The sequence below is a fragment of the Phyllobates terribilis genome, unplaced genomic scaffold, assembly GCF_046119375.1.
Source record: "Phyllobates terribilis strain yellow unplaced genomic scaffold, ASM4611937v1 Scaffold_3__8_contigs__length_932513732, whole genome shotgun sequence".
Classification (NCBI taxonomy): domain Eukaryota; kingdom Metazoa; phylum Chordata; class Amphibia; order Anura; family Dendrobatidae; genus Phyllobates; species Phyllobates terribilis.
Window position 1 is genome coordinate 432541499 of NW_027362763.1, and position 13983 is coordinate 432555481.

The window sequence follows — 13983 nt, forward strand, 5'->3', positions numbered from 1 at the left end:
GGTTGTTCGCAGTTATTTTGGCTAAAGGTTGTGCAACCAAGTATTAGGCTGAGGGTGCCAATACTTTTGTCTGGCCCATTTTTGGAGTTTTGTGTGAAATGATCAATGATTTGATTTTTGCTTCATTATCTTTTCTGTTTTTTCCTTGCAAGCAAATTAAATGAAGATAATAATACCAAAGAATTTGTGATTGCAATCATTTTCAGAAAGAAACTGAGTATTATCTGACAGAATTGCAGGGATGCCAATACTTTTAGCCACCACTGTATACAGGATAATATGTGGCTGATATATTCCATATCTGTACTCATATTGTAATATATATCATCACATATACAAGTGCTTCTTGCTAAATTAGAATATCATCAAAAAGTTAATTTATTTCAGTTCTTCAATACAAAAAGTGAAACTCATATATTATATAGCATCATTACAAACAGAGTGATCTATTTCAAGTGTTTATTTCTGTTAATGTTGATGATTATGGCTTACAGCTAATGAAACCACAAAAGTCATTATCTTAGTAAATTAGAATACTTTATAAAACAGCTTGAAAAATGTTTTTAAAATCCAAAATGTTGGCCTACTGAAATGTATGTTCAGTAAATGCACTCAATACTTGATCGGGGCTCCTTTTGCATCAATTACTGCATCAATGCGACGTGGCATGGAGGTGATCAGCCTGTGGCACTGCTGAGGTGTTATGGAAGCCAAGGTTGCTTTGATAGCAGCCTTCAGCTCGTCTGCATTGTTGGGTCTGGTGTCTCTCAGCTTCCTCTTGACAATACCCAATAGATTCTCTGTGATGTTAAGGTCAGGCGAGTTTGCTGGCCAATCAAGCACAGTGATACTGCTGTTTTTAAACCAGGTATTGGAACTTTTGGCAGTGTGGACACGTGCCAAGTACTGCTGGAGAATGAAATTTCCATCTCCAAAAATCTTGTCAGCAGAGGGAAGCATGAAGTGCTCTAAAATTTCCTGGTAGACGGCTGCGCTGACTTTGGTCTTGATAAAACACAGTGGACCTACACCAGCAGATGACATGGCTCCCCAAACCATCACTGATTGTGGAAACTTCACACTGGACCTCAAGCAGCTTGGATTGTGAGCCTCTGCATTCTTTCTCCAGACTCTGGGACCTTGATTTCCAAATGAAATGCAAAATTTACTTTCATCTGAAAACAACACCTCGGACCACTGAGCAACAGTCCAGGTCTTTTTCTCCTTGACCCAGGTAAGACGCTTCTGGCGTCTATTGGTCATGAGTGGCTTGACACAAGGAATGCGACACGTGTAGCCCATGTCCTGGATACGTCTGTGTGTGGTGGCTCTTGAAGCAATGACTCCAGCAACAGTCCCCTCCTTGTGAATCTCCCTAAAATTTTTGAATGGCCTTTTCTTAACAATCCTTTCAAGGCTGCAGTTATCCCGGTTGCTTGTGTACCTTTTTCTACCACACTTTTTCCTTCCACTCAACTTTTCATTAATATGCTTGGATAAAGCACTCTGTGAACAGATGAACAACCAGCTTCTTTAGCAATAACCTTTTGTGGCTTACCCTCCTTGTGGAGTGTGTCAATGACTGCCTTCTGAACATCTCTCAAGTCAGCAGTCTTCCCATGATTGTGGAGCCTACTGAAACAGACTAAGGGACCTTTTTAAATGCTTAGGAAGCCTTTGCAGGAGGTTTTTGTTAATGATTCTAATTTACTTAGATAATGACTTTTGTGTTTTCATTGGCTGTAAGCCATAATCATCAACATTAACAGAAATAAACACTTGAAATAGATCACTCTGTTTGTAAAGACTCTATATAATATATGAGTTTCACTTTTTGTTTTGAAGAACTGAAATAAATTAACTTTTTGATGATATTCTAATTTACTGAGAAGCACTTGTATATTAAGTGGCATGCAACTCTTAAGGAATTAGGTGCATCTTACTCCAACATGGCTCTTCATTAAGACTGGTGTGATACAGGTCAGTCTTAATGAATTGGGGTCAATAAGTATAGGCCTCTAATCGTGGGCAACTGCTTTGTGCTTGCCACCCCAGGCCAAAACTTGCTAGCCAGCCCGTAGTCTGGTCTATGCTCAATTGTGCAGTGAGACACTGATCATAAAAACCTACTTCCTATGGAGATCTTTTACAGGTTTTGCATGCCGAGTAGGCCAACAATGCACAGGTCAAGATAACAAAAAACTTTTTAACCTGGTAAAAGTTTTGACAAGGAAGAAGTTGAACAACTAAGCCTTAATAAGCATATTTGGCATCTGTATCCCGTGTACACTGTGGAATAAAAGACTATGTACAACAATCAGAGTGTATATTGTTAATGAGTTGTCTCTGTATAAACAGAATGAAATATTCAAGTATAATATACATAGTCATGATAAACATGACTGCAAAATGCAGAAATGTGTTTCTAAACTTTATCTATCTGGTACCACTTTTTTTTCTAAATTTACAGTAATAGACTGTATGAGTACAGTAATGACATGAATTCTATTTAAAAAAAAACAAGCAACGCTTTATACTAACCTTGCCCGGGTCCAGCGCTAAGTCTCTGCCGCTTCTCCGAGGATCTGATATTTTCTGCAGCACTGATATCATATTGGCAGCACTGTAGCCAATCAGAGAGCTCAGCAGCTCGGAGTAGCTAGTGCCGTCAACTTCGGCAGAGCCGCTGAGCTTAGTCTTTGGCTCCAGTCCGGTTGACGCGACATCAGCGCTACAGACAATAGACACTAGGAGCAGCGATGAAGCCCTAACACTCGACCTGAGGAAGCCCAGTTTGTTTGTCTTTAAAACACACTACAGCCTGAGCATGTGGGTTTACCAAAACCGGAAAACCCCTTTAAGCCACATAGCCCCACACATGTCTCTGTAGTAGCCAGCCATTGGAATTCTAGCACTGTGTCTCCATTTTTAACTATATAACAGAGATCGTGAGGTACATTCACTTTTGACTACAGTATGTCATCTAATAAAGTATGCCACGTAAACAATCTGTATACAAAGGTACAGTGAGGTCTCAGAGCATGCTGAAGATCCTGTAGTAAAGCTCCATATGAATTGAAGATTGTACAGAGCCATAATGTGACTAGTTAATTCTGGAGTAGTATGTAGAGATCCTCAACAGGACAGGAGGTAGTGATACCATGAGACTAGGCATCTCATGGTTTAGGTACTCTCATCACCTTCTGAATGACAACGTTACATGCCATAACTCCCCTTGGCAGTAAGGACTAACCTCATGCTGTAAAGTACTTGGCCATCAGGATAAACTCGCAGCATGATGTTGTCTGTAGTTGTATCATGAATGAAGGATCGCTTCGAATGCACAAAAAACACGTCAGGAACCCAGATCTTCTTTACTAGTCGACTATCAAAGGTCATACTCTTATTTGTGGTACTAGGGAATGACAGGCGTTCATCCTTCCAGTAATGTCTCAGATACAGAGTCATTGTAAAGTCCTGCATAGAGAAGAGAGAAAAATAAGTCAGTCACCATAAAGCAATAAACTGATACTGAACATTAAATAGTCTTTGGCGACAAAAACAACTTTTGCTGGAAATCTTCTCTAGTATCTGAAATCCCATTGTACCAAGTGCTGGAGCTTTACAGTATTTCACATTCTTGTATAAGTAGTTTGGTAAATTTAAAGAGGAAAAAAGTAGAGATGAGCAGATCACTTCGTGCAACCACGGTCCACAGTCTTGGTCAGTGCTCTCTGACCATGGACATGAGTGCCATGAATTTCCTCACCCCAGTGTCCCAGGCTCGAAGTATGATTTGCCGGGCTGGTGCCGCACAGGGTTATAAGGAGTAATGTTTTTCCTTAATGAGAGTGACATGCCTGACATGCCAGGGTAAGGAGGCTTATATGCCATGCAATGCCCCTCTGTGAGTAAATATGCAAATTGCCTCTTCAGAGACGAAGAGGACTTGAACTCTAGCTCCACCTTTTGGAAGTAGCAATCCTAAAAGTCAAGTTCAACCCTTTAACAAGCATTGCCACTGTAATGCTGATAGGTGTGGGCCCAATGCGCCATGGACTGGGTTTACCCTGGAGGGGCATGACTACGTGGCTACCAGGTATTAACTAGAGCCTCTGATGGTGAGGATAGGCTGAGCCGCTGGTAAACATCAGGCACCACTCCAGGGCAGTCCCCGGGACTGCAGCAGCTGACCCACGGGTCAGAGCAGGTATACAAGGTACAGTAGGGGAGAGAGAATCTTATTCAGATGGTCCAGGGTAGGGGCAGGCACCACGTGTTCAGAATACAAAGCCGAGGTCAGAGGTGGAGAGGTCAGACAGAACGGGTAAACGAGCCTGGTCGGTAACTGGTGAGAGGAGAAGAAATAACACAGGACTGCTTGCTGAGACTGACAGGATTCTAAGCTCATGCAAAGATGAGGAGGGCAGTGCTACCTAATATAGCACAAGCTGGATGGTGATTGACTGGGGAATCCAAACCCTGCAGGACACAGCAGGGTTAAATTCCCGCAGGATCTGGCCGCGCCGCCCTAAAGCCATGTGGAGACATTATGGGACATGCAGCAGAGCTCGAAGAGCTGCATGGACTCAGCGCAGTGGACAGTAAGAGTGGCGAACCCAGTGAGTAGCACGGCGGCGATGCATGTGAGTTACCGCCGTGACAGCCACATGACTTAGGATAAAAGCCAAAACAGAATCTCAATTTGTAGACACATGTTTCGGGGTGTTGCACCTCAGTGCAAAGCATGCCGCACAGATGATGTCACGCCAGGCTGGCAAATAAATGCCAACACTCTGGTACCTGGAAACTCAGGAAATTCATACAGCTCCAAACGATGTCCTGAGAACACTGAACAGGACAATGGACCGGTTTGACTGAAGTTATCCGCTTATCTCTGACAACAGTAAATTTGTCAATTTTTAATCTATGGTTTGTTACTAGCACAGTTACAGTACAGGCCCTGATACCATACAGCTGTCCAACAGCTGATAATGGCCTTAACATACAATGATCTTTTGGAGACCATTGTAACAGACCAACACTCATTGTACAATGCCACAGACACTACTGTACGGCAGCACGTGTGATACGCTGGAAGATCCAACAAACCAGCACTGGTAAAGCACTTGTATTTCTTAAGTGCCTGCACTGCTGCCATCTATTAGTATTACACGTCATGTACCACTATCTACCGGGGTCAAAGTTATTTGCTTCTTTGGACACCAGAAGAAATCAGTTCCATTTTTGTTTTGTCTTGTACAATAGGGGAGATTTAATAAAGAAGCACTCCCATTTATATATATTTTTATTAAATCTGTGTATATGTGCATGTAATGTAGTGTGAGTGTATTAATAAACTCACCCACTGCTGCTCCCTCCGGTGTCCAGCGCCGTTCTGTTCTGCTTCTCAGTAACATCACCGCTCTGCAGACGCTCCGGGTGACCCAGAAGTGGCTTTTACAATGTAAGTCTATGTAGCGTCAGAACAAGGTTCCGTAGGTTTATATTGTAAAAGAGCGTTTCCCGTCATGCATAGAGCATAGACTGGCTGGTTTCAATTGCAGTGACGCCACTGAGAAGAAGAGCAGAATGGCGCTGGACACCGGAGAGAGTGGCGGTAGGTGGTTATATTAATACACTCACACTACACAACATGTATATATACACATTTAATTAAAAGAAATCTAGATGGGAGACTTCTTTACATTAAATGAATTCTGGTGCAATTTGCTCCAAAAAACGGCCTTTCATGACTTACACTATATTTATTATGTGGTTTAGATACTTTCTGTACCTTGTCTGACAAACGTGTGTGGCCTTGCTTGGCAACAGGGGGTGGAGAGGGAATGTACAAGAAATGCACCAGGATTGTGCTGCACATGTCTAGTACAAAGTATGCCAATGAAAAAGTGGTGTAAACTTAGACTAAACAGTCTTGATATACATTAGATTTTTCAGACAGTTCGAATCATTTCGATAAATCTGGCAGATTTAGAAACTGTCAAGTCTAGGTTTTCACCCCTATCAAGCCTCCATACCACTGGTGGACATAGACAGATGTGGGCCCCTGGGCAAGAACAATAAATGGGCCCTTTGCAGTCCAATAGTTCATCATAATGCAAAATTACACCTGCTTTGGAGGTAGTTGTGGCCCCCTTACCTCTTCAACCCAGTTGTGGCTGCACAGGTTGCACCAATGATATCTCTGCCCCTGCCCCATACACTTTAGGTTGAGCAATGCTTTTGGACAATCATTCGGCCAACAGCTACTTCCCCCGACTCTCCCATACATGGGAGCGCTGTCTCTGTAGAGCGCTCTTGTGTTCTCTATCAAAGAGCCGCTGTCAGACATCTCTTAAAGAATATAAAGATCAATGACCACTCATTTGGCTAACAGCCATCTACCCTGACTCCCCCATACACTTGTATGTTTTGCTCTGCCATGCGCTTGTGCTCTCTATGGGCAGGGAAGAGAAAGTTACTACCAGGTTCCTCTAGCAGTGTCTTATCTCTGGGGAAAACATAAGGTTTACATTCAAACCAGATTTTTCTAATTCTGACACCACCTTCGAGAGTGGGAAGTCCTCTATTCACATCTTATAGTCAACTTCTGCCTAAATTAGGTTTGCTAAATGCTATTCTAATATGTAAGGAGGCCTAATGTCAAGTTACAATTTTTTTACCTTGCAGTAATCATCACCAACAAACTGATATTGTAACTTGAACAACCCCCATGTCCTGCATATTATTACCAACCTATTGGGGTAGTTTCAGCTGTTATAGTCAATGATACTTATAAGTACCTAGTGTTCTAGTGAGTACACAATGCAAAGGGATATATCTATATATAACATCTTATTATATCATGTAACATTCTTTACCAAAAGCAAAATCAATTACAGCTTACCATATCAACTTCGGATATGCTGTCCAGACTCTCAACTTGCACATCAACTCCAACGGGGATTGCAGGACCTGCCGTCAAGAAGATTAAATGTAACCTGTAATCTGTAACCTACAATGAACTGTCAAAATGCACTAAAAATGCTATAGCCCTAGGAGAGAAATAGAATCTAAGAAGTCTATAAGTCAAGGCAGAAGAGCATAAAATGAATAGAAATACAATTCATATTTGTAGGTATATTTACTAACACTTACTCCCTTTATGTTAACACAATTTTAACATTGCCATGAACTTTGCATAGAAACATGTTGGCCATAAATTTTTAGGCACTATATAAATACAATACGCCATATTTCCTTTTATAGGTCATGGAGAAGTCTTATAAATAAATATATTTAATCATCCATGCAGGTTTATAGACAGTAACACACAATTTGCTTCATACAGTAGATGGTAATAATGCTACGGGCGCACAAAAGACTACAGCCAATTTACTGCAGGGGATGGATGGCAGAAGCCGGAATATCTAGTACTAGAAGCGGAGGCTACTTTTTATGACATCTCCCAGCTTCACAGTTACATTGCCCTTCTTCTATCTGTGACTCAATGTTATTTACTTTTATGTACTCAACAAATGATGGGTACAAATATTAAGGTCATTTTCCTCTTTCAGCGGAATCACCGAAGCAGAAAGACAATTGTTCTAATGGTCTATCTTATTACTGTAAAGCATGTCATTCCTGTACATTCTGCACAGCTAGTTTACACTGGAATACACAGATACCAAAGCTCTTGAAGCAAGTTGGTACTAGACATCTAAAAAGACATGTTGATACATTGTGAATGCTATCCTTGTATCAACCACATCAGTGTAATAATACTGAGACATTACCCTCCTCCACCTGATGTGTGGAGGAGGGTAATGTCTCAGTATTATTACACTGTACCCCAGTACATAGAAGCAATTAGATAATGAACTACGCTGAGAGCTATAACAATGGCTACTTTACTGGGATTAGATTCCATGTACCTGTAACAGTAGTGAAGAATTACAAAAGGTAAGATTATGATTCACATGAAATATTCATATGACAAAACATTAAATAAAAAAAAGTCCAGAATTAAAAAAAATCAAAAACATTGATACTTTATTCCAAAAACAGCGCCAAGCCTGACCACAGGTTGTGCGTGGTATTGCAGCTCAGTTCTATGCACTACAATAGAAGTAAAAGCTGTAATAACAAACACAAGAATTGGTGCTGAGCGGTTTTCCTAATCCTAAGCTAAATTCCCACAACAAACTTTTGGTGACTTTTTGATGTTACAGATTTTCTGCACCATTTCTGCATCTATTATGTAAATGTGGTGTTTCATTGCATTTTGTGTGCATTTTTTTTTCTCTTTTTAGTGTGTCAAGCTTTAATTAAAGCTGCTTTGTTTCTGATACTTCCCGGTAACTGGCCTTGACAAAACTTTATTGAAATACTTTGGTGCGGATTACATGTATTTTTGATTCATTTCAGCTGTGGAAACACACATGCTTTTTTTACCTACGCATTTTCCACATCTAATGCAAGTCAATGGGGAAAATCCGCACAGAAAACTCAGCGTACCCGCAAGAGAAATTGACATGCTGCAGATTTGAAATGTGCACCGCAGATCAGTGTACACTGAGTAAAAAAAGCACAGGGCGCATGAGATTTCATTAAAACCCATCCACTTTGCTGGAACTGTAAGGCCATGTTCACACGTTCTGTGATTGGTCAGTATTTTACATCAGTATTTGTAAGCCAAATCCAGGAGGGGAACAATCAGAAGAAAAGTATAATAGAAACATGTCACCACTTCTTCATTTTTCACCCACGCATGGTTTTGGATGGGGGACATACAGTACAGACCAAAAGTTTGGACACATCTTCTCATTTAAAGATTTTTCTGTATTTTCATGACTTTGAAAATTGTACATTCACACAGAAGGCATCAAAACTATGAATTAACACATGTGGAATTATATACTTAACAAAAAAGTGTGAAACAACTGAAAATATGTCTTATATTCTAGGTTCTTCAAAGTAGCCACCTTTTGCTTTGATGACTGCTTTGCACACTCTTGGCATTCCCTTGATGAGCCCATCAAACTCTAATTATGCCACTGAGATAGGTCATCAATATCATAGTGGTGGGGGTCCAACACCCAACACCTCCTCCAATCTGAAACATACATTGAAATATAAGGCCTACTGACAGAATGTCTTGTGTATGAAGTCCCTTTTTCTGGCATATGTTTAAGAAAATTATGGACAAAGTCAGAGAAATTAAGCTCATTTTCCTGCAGCAATAAATAAAACTGAATGGCTAAGTTATAAACTATGGTTATTAGGATGCAGCGATGCACACATGAAAATTTGAGTCAAATACTGCAATAAACGGGTTGGTGAGAGCTACTGTTCTTGTGCAGCTCCTAAGTCCTAAGAATAGGCTATCGCAATAAAATAGCAGAACACCCCTTTAAATATTCTCAGTATAGGACTGTATAATGGGATTTATAAATACTACAGAATAATTTAATATTAATTGCTACTATGCTTCATAATACATTTACTCTTTAATTTTTGTAAAATATGATAGCACAGTACTGCTGAGTGACCGAATCTCCTTTTGATATATTGTTTTAGCTAATCTGTGATTTGGAGGCTTCTCATGACAAGTTTTTTATATTGCCAGCATCAAAGAGGATTCAAGTAATCAGAGCACCGTTCCCCACTGTTGCCTGCTCCTGTTTCTAAGCTTTCCAATAACTGCTTGGTAATGAGATATACTTACTCTTCATTCTCATTTTGTAAATTATTTCAAACTCTTAATCTCTTTTTGCATCTCAACAAACTGATTTGATATCTGCTTTAATCCCGGCCTTCCCCAGCACAATACATACATTGCCGTATTTTATGCTGAATACATAAAAAGGTAGCCCACAGCCGCAGCTCCTGGTATTATGCATGACAATATGACATTGGAGAAGTTACATACAGAGTTCGAAAACAAATATATTTAAGGAAACTAAACAGGGATTATTTTAAAATAGTGCATGATCTAACAAGTTTGTGTGAGAGCAGGCTGACAGTTGTAATGCATTGCAATGCCAGTCTGACTGCTGAAAGTGAAAGTCCCATACTGGGACTAAGTAAAAATAAGTAAAAAAAAAATCAAAAAATTGTAAAAATATTTAAAAAAAATCACAAAATGATAAAAAATAAATAAATAAAAAATATATTGTACCCATAAATAAATATTTTTATGAAAAAAAAGTACACATATTTGATATCACCACGTCTGGAACGACCTAACGACCTGAGCTATAAAACTGTCCCACCAGTTAACCCCTTCAGTGAACACCATAAAACCATAAAAAAAATGTGGCAAAAATGATGTTTTTTCATCATACCGCTGAACAAGAAGTTGAATAAAATACAATCAAAAAGACGAAATGTAAGTGAAAATGGTATCGCTGAAAATGTCATCTTGTCCTGCAAAAAAACAAGCCATGATAAATCTCTATCAACAGAAAAATAAAAAAGTTATAGCTCTCAGAACAAAGCGATGCAAAAATATTTTTTTTCTATAAAATAGTATTTATTGCATAAAAGCAAAAAAACACACAAAAAATATAAATGTGGTATAGCTGTAATCGTACTGATCCAAAGAATAAAGCTGCCTTATCAATTTTACCACACGCGGAACGACATAAAAAAAAAAAAAAAAAATCCTAAATTGCTGGTTTTTGTTCATTCTGCCTCCTAAAAAACAGAATAGAAAGCGATCAAAAATATGCGCTCCAGGAGGCAAATAGCACTCCGTTCCATCCTAGTCTTGCTGTATGGCGAAGCAGTACTATACATATGGGGTATTTCTACATTCAGCAGAAATTGTGGGACACATTTTGGTGCCATTTTTACCGATTCCCAGTGTGAAAATGTAAAATCTGGGGCTAAAACAAAACTTTTGTGGTAAAAATGTAATTCTTTTTTTCTTCACTGCCCAATGGTATAAAATTCTGTAACCTACCTGTGGTGTCAATATGATCACTGCACCCCTAGATGAATTCATTGAGAGGTGTAGTTTGTAAAATGGGGTCTCTTATGGGTGGTTCTCCTGTTCTGGCATGTCAGAGGCTCTGCCAATGTGACATGGCACCCTCAAACCATTCCAGCAAAATCTGAACTCCAACATGGCGCTTCTTCCCTTCTGAGCTTTGCACTGTGCCTCAAAAGTAGTTTTCAACCACGTATGGGGTATCAGCGTACTCAGGAGAAATTAGAAATTACACAACACATTTTGGGGACTATTTTCTCCTGCTATCCTTGGGAAAATTAAAAAATTTGGGGCTAAAAACATTTTTGTGGGAAAAATATATATTTTTTCATTTTCACAGATCAACGTTGTAAAATTCTGTGACGCACCTGTGGTTTCAAGTTTCTCACCACACATCTAGATAAATTCATTGAGGGGTCTAGCTTCCAAAATGGGGTCACTTGTGGGGGGTTTCCACTGTTTAGGCACATCAGGGGCTCTCCAAATGCAACATGTCGTCCGCTAACTACTCCACCAGATTTTGCATTCAAAAAGTCAAATGGAACTCCTTTCCTTCCAAGCCCTGCTGTGCGCCCAAACAGTAGTTTTCCTCCACATATTGGGTATCGGCGTACTCAGGTGAAATTGCACAACAAATTGTACCATGGAATTTCTCCTGTTACCCTTAAGAAAATGCAAAATTTGGGGCTGAAAAATATTTTTGTGGGAAAAATTTGATCTTTTTTTTTTCACAGATCAATGTCATAAACTTCTGTGAAGCACCTAGGGGTTCAAAGTACTAACCACACATCTAGATAAGTTCTCTGAGGGGTCTAGTTTCCAAAATGTTGTCACTTGTGGGGGGTATCTGTGGCACCCCAGGGGTCTGGTTTCCACAGTAATAGCAATATTACGTCTGAGAGCAGGTGGGAGGTCTCCTGGTCAGGAATCCTATGCATGCCACACCTCCTGCCCAGTCCTGGGAGGGGAAGAACTTCCCCTATATAAAACTAGGGCTGAGGCAGGGTTAGAGAAGAAGAAGAAGAGGAGTCCCAGATGTAGACATAGTCTAGTCTGGAGAGGAGCGGCTATAGGAAAGAAAGATCAGGAGCTCAGTGGGAGCAGTGCTAAAATGAACCAGGGGCTGGAAGCTGTAGAGCTCGCCCTGATTGAAGAGTTCTTACCGGACCCGGAGTCCGAGGCTGTGGGGACTAATCCTTACCCAGCAGCGGAAGCCGCCCGGCAGGGGATTTCAGGTCCTCTGGCCAAGAAGCCCGAAGGCACGGTCACACGCAAGGGACCAGCACCGCCGTCGTGGAGCGGAGGCTACCAGAGGGCCCCGAGTCACCGGCCATACGGGTGAGCACCGCACGGTACACTCAGGGACGTGGGCTACTTTTATCAGCCTCTAGCAAGGTAGCCAGAAGAGTACGATTAGTTGGGGAGGCCTACAACTCCACCTGGCCAGGGGAGATTCCATCTGCTCACGGACTGACCAGGCCCCGATCGCTAGCCAGTACTCCGGGAGGGTCTGCCTTTGCCACCAGTAAAGACCCTGAACTACACCGCACCGTCTCTGAGTGTTTCATCATCCACGTCCGCTGCCCTGAGGCCATACCCCTCCCGTTGGGGGTTATACCATCCCCGCTGCACAACCGTATCACCGGCCTCAGCGGTCTGTCCTGCAGCGGCGGTCTCATGACCGCATTCAACGGGTGGCGTAGTCGAACATTCTAACATCTACTGCTAAATACTGCCGCTCAGTTTGACTCCCTGGGCACGGACCGGGTCACCGCCACGAAACTACTACCCCTCTCAGATCCGGCTCCGGGTAGGCCCCCGCGTGCGCAACGCTACTCAGCACAGGCCCAGGGGTGCGTCATATCCACTGTTTAGGCACACCAGGGATTCTCCAAACGCGAAATTTCATCTGCTAATTATTCCACCAAATTTTGCATTCAAAAAGTCAAATGGCGTTCCTTCCATTCCAAGCCTTGTTGTGCCCCCAAACAGTATTGTTCCTCCAAATATTGGGTATCGGCATACTCAAGAAAAATTGCACAACAAATTGCATGGTGCAATTTCTCCTGATACCCTTGTAAAAATGCAAAATTTGGGGCTAAAATACATTTTTGTGGGAAAATGTGATTTTTCTATTTTCACGGCTCAACGTTATAAACTTCTGTGAAGCACCTGGGGGTTCAAGGTGCTCACCACACATTTAGATAAGTTCCCTGAGGGGTATAGTTTCCAAAATGGTGTCTCTCGTGGGCAATTTCCACTGTTTAGGCACATCAAAGCCTCTCAAAACGAAACATGGTATCCGCTAATTGTTCCAGTAAATTTTACATTCAAATTATCAAATGGCGCCCCATCCCTTTTGAGCCCTTCTATGGGGTATCAGCATGCTCAGGAGAAATCGCACAACAAATTTTGTGGTCCATTTTTTCCTGTTACCCTTGAAAAAAGAAAAAAAATTGGGTTTCAATTAAAATTTTGTGAAAAAAAGTTAAATGTTCATTTTTTTCTTCCACATTCCAAAAATTCCTGTGAAGCACCTGAAGGGTTAATAAACTTCTTGAATGTGGTTTTGAGCACCTTGAGGGGAGCAGTTTTTAGAATGGTGTCACTTTCAGGTATTTTCTGTCATATCGGTCCCTCAAAGTCACTTCTAATGTGATGTGGTCCCTAAAAAAATGTTTTTGTGAATATTGTTGAAAAACAAGAAATCGCTGGTCAACTTTTAACCCTTGCAACTTCCCAAACAAAAAAAATATGTTTTAAAAATTGTGCTGATGTAAAGAAGACATGTGGGAAATGATATTTAACTATTTTGTGTGACATAACTCTCTGATTTAACGGTATAAAAATTAAAAGTTTGAAAATTGCAAAATTTCCATTTTTTTCACAAATAAACGCAAGTCATATCGAAGAAATTTTACTACTATCATGGAGTACAATATGTCAAGAAAATACAATCTCAGAATCAGTGGGATATGTTAAAGCAT

The 13983-nt window shown here is 40.8% G+C and overlaps 1 protein-coding gene across 1 annotated transcript in view; it reads right to left on the reverse strand.

Moving 5' to 3' along the window:
• The window catches only part of LOC141258157 (gamma-aminobutyric acid receptor subunit rho-2-like), a 94303-nt gene that overhangs the window by 24199 nt on the left and 56121 nt on the right, over nt 1-13983 (reverse strand). Inside the window, exons 3-4 of the mRNA XM_073673167.1 lie at nt 6911-6978; nt 3254-3477 (exon numbers count right to left, since the gene is read on the reverse strand). Of these exons, the coding sequence (XP_073529268.1) occupies nt 3254-3477; nt 6911-6978 (292 nt within the window). The remainder of the gene's footprint in view (nt 1-3253; nt 3478-6910; nt 6979-13983) is intronic.